Below are 9,206 nucleotides of genomic sequence, written 5' to 3' on the forward strand. Positions count from 1 at the left end.
ATTAAACATTATTAAATGAAGAATATAAATATACATCCGAAGACCGCCTCCTTGGCACAGTGGTTAACGCGTGAGCGTAAAACCGAGGGGTCCTGGGTTCGATTCCCGCCCGCCATAAAAAAAAAACAAAAATATTATTATGTAGATCAGCGCAAACAGTCATCCAAACCGTAGAAGCGCATTTATACATTCGCTTCGAATCATACGTAACATTCGACGAATTATTCGTATACGAATGTGAGTGAGCAATTCCATAGAAAAATAACGACACAAAAAAGAAGCACCTACCGACGAATTGAGAACCTCGTTTGGGAACGTCAGTTAAAAATATTATAGGATAAGAAATTTTGTTATTTATTGTATCTATAGTAGCTGCACGCCCCGGCTCCGCCCGGGTAGTTATTTATCGTAATTGAAATAATATATTCTATCCTATATTTTAAGTTGGATCAAACTGCACATGGCATGCAAATTAAAATCGGTACAGTATTTTAGGAGTCTATCGCGGACAATGTAATATATATATATATATATATATATATTATAAGCTGACCCGGCAAGCGCTGTTCTGTCTTACTCTTATCATTTATGGGTGTGAAAAATAGATGTTGCGGCCAACATTCTCAGACCGACCCGGTGTGTACACATAATTTCATGAGAATCGTTCCAGCCGTTTCGGAGGAGTATGGTAACTAAGATTATGACACGAGAATTTAATACATTGAAGACATTTTTAACACTTAGACACATAAAAGAAAGAAGAATAAGAAAGAAAATATAAACAATTGTTAAAGATATATATAATGGGACGGCCTAATCACTTTGGAGTGATTTCTTCCAGGCAACCCCTTAGGTAAAGGATAAATATTAGGTGTAAGACAGAAGAAGACGAAAGCGATATACACTTACGATGCGACTCCGCCGCCCCACTGAGTATCCTGCCGATCCTGCCGAGTGACGTCATACTCTGCAGACTCATCGTGTCGTGCGATATGATTCTGAAGTAAATGTTCATTTTGTCAGATCATTGTGCATTTTTGAATGCTTCTAGATTGTTCTGGAAGCTTTCCGAAAGTTTAAGGTACATTCCGTTCATTGTTCCTTCGCTTTATTGGTTCCGGCAAAATTTTGTATGTGACTCATATTTCTTTTTTTAATAGATACAGAAAACGTTTTACTTTATTTATATAATGATTTATTTAATTTATAATTGCACATTGCAAATTTACTGCTGTCAAATTTCTAAAATTGGTATACAAATGATGAACAAAAATTATTTAAAAAAAAGTTTAAAGTGTCAGAACTAGACCAAATGTTAAATATCATAGTTAAATGGCCACATAGGAAGTACCAGCTTTCGAATAAAAAAAGAATAATAAAAATCGGTTCATCCAGTAAAAAGTTATAAGGTACATCATAAAAATTACAGTCGAATTGATAACTTCCTCTCTTTTTTAAAGTCGGTTTAAAAATTAAGAGAATAAATAATTACCAAAGCTTGCATGAAAAATTATACTTTGTAGGAACTAATGAGCATATAAACATATATTTCGTGTTAATATAATTTTTATACATAAATAATTCATACCTATTTCACCATAGCCTAATAATAACTCATCACGTCACAACACCCTGTTTATAAAAAAGGTCTTTATACTTTAAAACACCTTGCATAATACGCTTACACGTTAACTACTAGCCGTCATCGGGCGAAAATTAACAATTCGTGTTATTGTATAACCCAGTGTTTACTGATAGGTATCGCGTGCACAGTCCGTCCCAGTTAATTGAACATTATTTTTAATTTATTGGGGTTTTTTGTTATGCGACAGTGGTTATGTAGAGAGAACGAATAGGATTTAAAAATGGAGTTCCATTTCAGTCAAACTGCGAGTTCTTATCACAAGAACGTCCGCTTTATCAATCGGCTGTAAAAAAAATTTGCAACAAATAAAATTATCTGTATGTTAAATTTGTTTTGAATTTTTATACTTAAAAGTTGAGTAAAAAGGGGAAAAGTATAAATAATAAAAATAAAAAAAATATATATATATTTGTCAGAAGTGGGATTCGAACCCACGCCCACAGAAGTGGACTGCGACCTGAACGCAGCGCCTTAGACCGCTCGGCCATCCTGACATGAAAGCAGGAATTGAAAATAGGGATAGGTTTATAGAACTCTAAGTACTTAACAATTAATGTTATGAGGATGTTAAATTACGATGCAAATAAACAATAATTTTAAATTATTTACACCATACCATAATTTGTTCGACAATTTTTTTTTTTATACCAATTTCCTTAAAACACTACTGGAATACAAAGTAATAAAAGTTATTGCTTCTAATATAAATAATACGAAAATGTTTATAAAAGAAGATATGTATTATGTTTTTAAGTAAAAAAAAAATCTTTAACAAGAGCATTGAATAATATTTTCGCAAATCAACGAATTTGTGCAATTAAAATTGAAAGTAACCTATATATTTAATTTTTTAGTTTTATAGCATTGAAATGCTTTATAAATGAGAAATTTTAAAAGAATAGAAAAAAAAACGCTGAAACGCGGGTTCGAATCCCGCCCCGGGATCAAATTTTTTCTACTCTTTCAAAATTTCTCAGTAACCTATATAATCAAAGCGGACGAGTAATGTACATACGCTGTATACAGAAAGTATTGATTCTTGTTTGACAAAGAGATAACATGCATATTCTTTTTATAAATCACATGAGTCCATGATTCACTTCAGATCTATTGTATTTAAATAAAAGAGCATTTTAAATGATATTGATTGTTGTTGTTTTTAAGCCTGAACATAATGCAAATGTTGTGATCAGGAATTTTAAGGTTCTCTAAACTATTGTTGTAACAATAAATATAGTTAAAGTAACACAGTCTAACAAATAATGTTAGAATTAATTACATTGTCTCTTGTATAGAGTATATGTAAGTAGATTAATTCATCCTGGAGGCCCTTATTGGGATAATAAAAAAACGAGTGGAGAAAGATGCAGTTTTTTATCTTTAAATCTATACTGATTCATAAAGCTGCTGAGTTTGTTTGATTGAACTCTCATCTCTGGAACAATTAGACTGATTTGTAAAATTCTTTCCCCTTGGGATATGTGCATGATTTCCCAGTGTTAGGTTTATTAATACTCACTTGAATGGATGCTCCAGGGCATATGCATGATCAGACTGTTGCGGCACATCTGGTTCGTCTTCTTCCTCCGTTTGCATGCACCTCCGCAACTCTTGGAACCTACGGCGACCTTGTACCACCTGACAAATAGATAGGTATAAAATAAATGATATGATTGTGCTATTATTGTATACTATAAGTTTATTATTGAATGAAAATTGATGTTATTAATGAAAACTATGAGATTATTACTTACCATTATTATGAATGAAACTGAATAGTAATAAATAAAAGTTGCTGTGCACAATTTTTTAGAAAACATTTAATTTACATTAATTGGTTAAACAGAAAACATTATATTGTGAATACATTTTACAATTAGGTACTAAATAGAGATTCAAATGTATTACAGCTGAAAAGTGAACTGCATGCAATAAGAAATTTTGTATTATATTAATTTTAAACTAGAATAATATTACAAAGATGCAGAGTTGGTCTGTTTGGTTAAAAACGCTAATCTCAGGAACAACTGGTCTGATTTGAAAAATTTATTTCAGTGTTAGATAGCCCATTAGATTAGCCATTTATTGAGGATGGCTTAAAGACTATATATATGCAACAGGCAAAGCCAAGGTCGACCATTAATATGTTATAAAAAAAAAACTTCTCACATTTTTAACAGAGGAATGTTCGTCTACTGGGGTTTCTTTACTCCGTGTGGAAACAGCTGCAGCATCATCTTCAATTTTATTACTCGTCTTATCCTTTTCTTTGTCTGAGCCGCTAGAGTTGTCTGTTATGCTTATACTCTTGCAGAGTGATGATCTCCTGGTATGTTGCAAAGCATTTATGTTAGAAAATATCATGTGTAAGTTATTATTTGATTTGGAAATATAAGTGTTAATAATAATAAGATGAATAATAAATTAAATAAATTTTGGAATATATTTATAATATTGTGTTAAATTATTATTAGGTTTTCATAGAAAATACTTAGGAACTATCTTTGTTGAAAACTGAGCTTGATCAGACAGAGGTGTGACTCACTTTTTCTCAAAATACTTTAAAATAGCAGACTTATACATTATGAAAACTAGGAGAGCAGACTGAACCTTATTTCACAAGAGTAGCCATAGAACTAACTAAAACTTACAGATGTTTATCAAATTATGTTCATAACAAGACTAGCGGCACTAGAAATTATAGTTTTTATCAATAATTACTGTCCAATATGCGACAAGGACGTTCAAAGCAGGTGCAACATCTGGCACTTACACCCATTGTTGTTCTGTCGAACTAGTTACAAAAACACTGTGAAATTAATGACAGAGCACCGTTACCCGATAAAGGTCAAGCTCAAATACGGCTGTAAACATACGCTTAACATATATGGGAAGGAAAAGGTAATTTATTAATAGGATATCGTTCTAATAAGCACTTACTTCGATCCCCTAGCGGGTGTAAAGTCTTCAGCGTCGTAGAACTCTTCTGAGTCGCTGCTGTCGCCCATTTCGAATCAGACACATGAAAAATATACCACAAGTCAAGTTGATAAACCGCTTTAATTATTCATTGTTGATCACTTATTATAATGTTATAGAAAGTTGTAATTGATAGATTTATCCACAGAACTCGACCATCTTAAAAATATGACACTTATGTCATCTGTCAACGTCATCCTCAATGTCAACAGGTTTTCTGCCCAAAAACATGGAAAAAACTCAGAACAATTTGAAGACAAAAATATTATGGGTATTATATTATAAAAACTTAAATAAAGCCTATGCTTTATTTACTTCTATTCATCGACTGTCAGTATTTAAAGCTTTTTAATATTTATGGCCTCGTTGATGTTGTGGAAAGCAGTTCTAATGCAAAAGAGAGTTCTTTTGTTATCAAATGATGAATTGTCAACACATAAGCATGCTGTATCGTTTAAATTACTTTAAAAAGTATTGTTTTTGTATTTGTTTTTAATTTATTCATGTAGGTTTTCGTTATTTCTTTTATTATTATTCATATTTATACTTTTTTCATCTTTTCTGTTGTGTACCTTGTTTCTTGAAATAATCGTTATTCTATTCTATTAAAACTACTACAATTACTCATTCTAACGTTATAACAGAGATTCTACAGAATTAAAATAAATACTGTTATTGTGTGAAAATAAAATAAGAAAGTTTATTTATAAATAGTGAAACGTGCTTTATTATTGCTACGATTATATGTATCCAATTAATTTGTCAGGAAAATAACCCGTGACAAATTATATTTTCTTTATGAGGAAAGATATATATTAATACCATTAACAGGAAGGAAGGAAATAGAAGCGGCCAGTCCAAATCTTAATACTTAGGTCTTAACTTTTAAAAAAGGAATCGCACGATGTTTTTGTACTTCACACAGAGTTAACCAACGGGGTTCACAAATTGAATAGTATAGTACCTACGTGGTTTGGAAGGAGAGGCATAAACTTTATCTTCTACTTACAAATGAATATATTTAATGAGTCCGATAGAAATTTTAATCTAAATCCAGAGGACATCTAGTTATGGGATTAATTTAAATTTCTTTAAATGATCATATTTATTTAATGATTTATGTTCCATTGATTCAACTAAAGTAGATCACAATATGTAAAATACCTATTGCTTCCTCATTCCATTAATTACGCTTTACCACTGCCCAAAAGCGGTAACGACCCTTTTAACAATAGTAATCAGAGAAAGACTATCTCCGTCAAAGAGAAAACGTTATTTAGATATATTCACGCCAACTTCCACCTCAACATATAAAACAATAGAGCTGAGAATGCTACGTACTGTAACGTCGCCAGAGGTCTATTGTTTATCGTCACGGTGTGACTCTTTTGAGTGGATGGATACCGTGCAACTTAATACTGTCTGGACGATGACCGCGGATCAATTTCGTATGACAAAGGAATTAGAATATAGAGGAACCAGGATGTAGAACATTGGTTAATTACTCAGCAAGGATTCACCATTGTTTATGACATTAGAAGATCTGTGATTGTGATGGAAACGGAGGCCTCCGTTATCTTCATAAATCTCATCTAGTTCATTGATAATACCGATCAAATCTTGTTTACAATCTCATTTATTTTTTGTTGTGACCACAAACGCGCCGAATGCAACAACTCGAACACAAATTTGAAATTATTTACTAGGTTTCGTTAGCTAGCTTTTTAATGATAACAGTCAACAAAGATTAACGACCAGTAAGTAAAGTCTAACTACTATAAATAAGAGCTGGCAAGAAATTACAGATTAACAATCGTAACCTAAGCTTAACTTGACTTAATCTCGGGAACTACTTGTCCAATTTGAAAAATTCTTTCAGTGCTATATAGCCCATTTATTGAGGAAGGCTATAGGCTATATATGTACCACGGGCGAAGCCGGGGTGGACCGCTAGTAAACTATACAACTCAAAAGCCTATATTCAATAAGCATTGTAACGAACAGTTCCTGAGATTAGCATGGTTAAATAAACGCATCACCATTATCATATCAAGGACTATAAAATATAGATTATGGTGTTATGCTATGCAGCTGTTTTATCTGAACATACAATACGTAACAGCCTGTAAATATCCGATAAACATTCAGTAATGAATTAATTGTTATCACTTTTTGTTTTTAGTGGTATTACTCATATATACAATATTCACTTCTCATAATGAATAGACATTTTTAGTGTTATTTAGTTAGGCGTTTTTTTTTTGTTGATATGACTAACTAGCGATCCGCCCCGGCTTCGCCCGTGGTAGATATATAGCCTATAGCCTTCCTCAAGAAATGGGCTATCTAACACTGAGAGAATTATTAAATCAGACCAGTAGTTCCTGAGATTACTGCGTTCAAACAAACAAACGAATTCTTCAGCTTTATAATATGAGTAGAGTATAGATTCATTTGTTGAAATTAATCTTTTCGGTGTCTTCGAAAAACAATTAAGGTTAACGTATTGTGTATATAAAAGCATAATATATCGCAGCCATTTAGCTTAATAAGCCGTCTGATAACGGGCTATAAGCCATTTAATTAAATGGGATGATATTCAGTGATTTAATCAAACAGATAGGCAAATGATTTAGATCTATAGTATTTGTATTTGTATACTATAAGTAAGTAGTTCAATTTTAGATCCACTCGTCAGTCTTCCACTTGACGATGAAATTCGCATACGTAATATGACATTGAGTGTAGTCTGACTATATCAGTATGTCTTTACAATATTATTGCTATGTCTCACATTTGTTTGCATTTTTATATCCAAACTAGGAATAATGGGAAGCTGTGAATAACTTTGGACAATTAATTTCTCTTCTGAATGTTTAAGAAAACTTGTTAAAATTAACGAAAAACTTTAATATGTCCCATTCCACGGATATCCTGGGCATCTATCAAGCTGATGAAACGACTTATGTAGATGGTTGGCTGCGACATATAACTTCTTAATAAATGTAACACATTTCATATATATAATATCATAATCATCAGCCCATATATGTACCCACTGCTGGCCACCACGCTGGCCAAGTGAAGGTTGGCAGATGTCACATGTCGTCGAATTTTTGATTTTCAGACATGCCGGTTTCCTCACGATGTTTTCATCACCGTTTCGAGCAGTGGTGATGTTATCCACAAGCGCAGAGCGTACGAATTCGACTTATCGATTTTGATGTCTGAGGTCCTCACGACTGAGCGCTATTATACATAGTATAACAATGCATATTCAAATTTTTGTCGTAGGTACTCATGGCGAAATATGTGGAATACTAATTCTTTATTATTGCTAAAAACATAACCCCAGGTCTGCAATTAAATGATATCAAATGCATCATCATCATTTTAATACTCATGTGAATTGATCTTTACGTATTTTTTTATAACTGTACATGACCTACAAGAAGCATTCTGTATATAGAAAAATTATGTAACCCAGAAAAACAAACTGTCACTCAGATAAGAAATTACTCGTATTTCATAATCCAAAGTCAAGGACGGAAATTTATATTTTGATTATATTGATAAGAATACTAAGCCTAGTATAGCAGAATATTATCTGTGACTAAGTTTATTGTATATTTGTATTTTACGACTATGACGTCATCAACTAATCATTAAAGCCTGTGTTTTAAGCTAATTGGAAATAGAAAGCTCTATACTCTTTTGATTGTTTGTTTGAACTGCAGCCTTAGATATCCAAAAGTACCATTATAGTCAATTATAACGTTCAATAATTGAATGAAAATTCATATAATGTAGAGGAAAGTCGTGTTGGTACCTAATTATAGCTTCACGAACGGATGAACGACTGTAAATGATTTTTGCATTGCTTGGCTTTGAGTGTTACTGTTAAAATTACAAAGCTAAAAATGCGCCTACAGGAGCGAGTAACAAGTTTAAAAATTTAGCTATCAATACGTAGCTAACTGTAACATAATTCTTTAAATTGTTGTTTTGTCCGTATTTGATGTATCGCGGGATGACAAATTTTGCCAGATTTTTTTTAATGCGGCAACTCCGTAACGTCGTCCTTCGCGGTCTGGCGCGTCTCCATTTTTTGTTTCTCTAGCTTCTAGACATTTTTTTATACCTAAAATGTTACCTAATACAATACGTTGATAATTCTCTAGGAGAAAGTTCTGTGTTATCAGGGAATGATAGTTGTATATACTAGCGGCTTCGAACGTGCTACATATATAGCCTATAGCCTTCCTTAATAAATGGGCTATCTCACACTAAAATAATTTTTCAAATTTGACCAGCAGTTCCTGAGATTCGTGCGTTCAAACAAACAAACTCTTCAGTTTTATTATATTAGTATAGATTAGCATATATGTAGTAGTATAAACTATAAACGATACGGACTACGGTATTTATCTTTTTGTTTTTTATTGGCTTGTAGTACTGTAGCAAATGAAACGTAAGTGTAGAAAATAAATAATATTCTTTGTTACTATATATTTGTTTATTTGTAATGGATAAACTCATAAACTACTGGAACGATTTTAAAAATTATATTACCATTAGAAAG

The 9,206-nt window shown here is 32.2% G+C and overlaps 1 protein-coding gene and 1 non-coding gene across 2 annotated transcripts in view; both read right to left on the reverse strand.

Annotated features, from left to right (window-relative positions):
* LOC119838991 (WD repeat-containing protein 44) overlaps positions 1–4,795 on the reverse strand; it is a 22,060-nt gene extending 17,265 nt beyond the window's left edge. Inside the window, exons 1-4 of the mRNA XM_038365162.1 lie at positions 4,586–4,795; positions 3,815–3,971; positions 3,165–3,283; positions 910–998 (exon numbers count right to left, since the gene is read on the reverse strand). Of these exons, the coding sequence (XP_038221090.1) occupies positions 910–998; positions 3,165–3,283; positions 3,815–3,971; positions 4,586–4,653 (433 nt within the window). The 5' untranslated portion in view covers positions 4,654–4,795. The remainder of the gene's footprint in view (positions 1–909; positions 999–3,164; positions 3,284–3,814; positions 3,972–4,585) is intronic.
* Trnal-cag lies at positions 2,056–2,139 on the reverse strand. Its single transcript has one exon. It is a non-coding gene; the product is annotated as a tRNA-Leu (tRNA).
* Positions 4,796–9,206: the final 4,411 nt, after the last annotated feature.

The sequence above is a fragment of the Zerene cesonia genome, chromosome 3, assembly GCF_012273895.1.
Source record: "Zerene cesonia ecotype Mississippi chromosome 3, Zerene_cesonia_1.1, whole genome shotgun sequence".
In the NCBI taxonomy this organism is placed as follows: Eukaryota; Metazoa; Arthropoda; class Insecta; order Lepidoptera; family Pieridae; genus Zerene; species Zerene cesonia.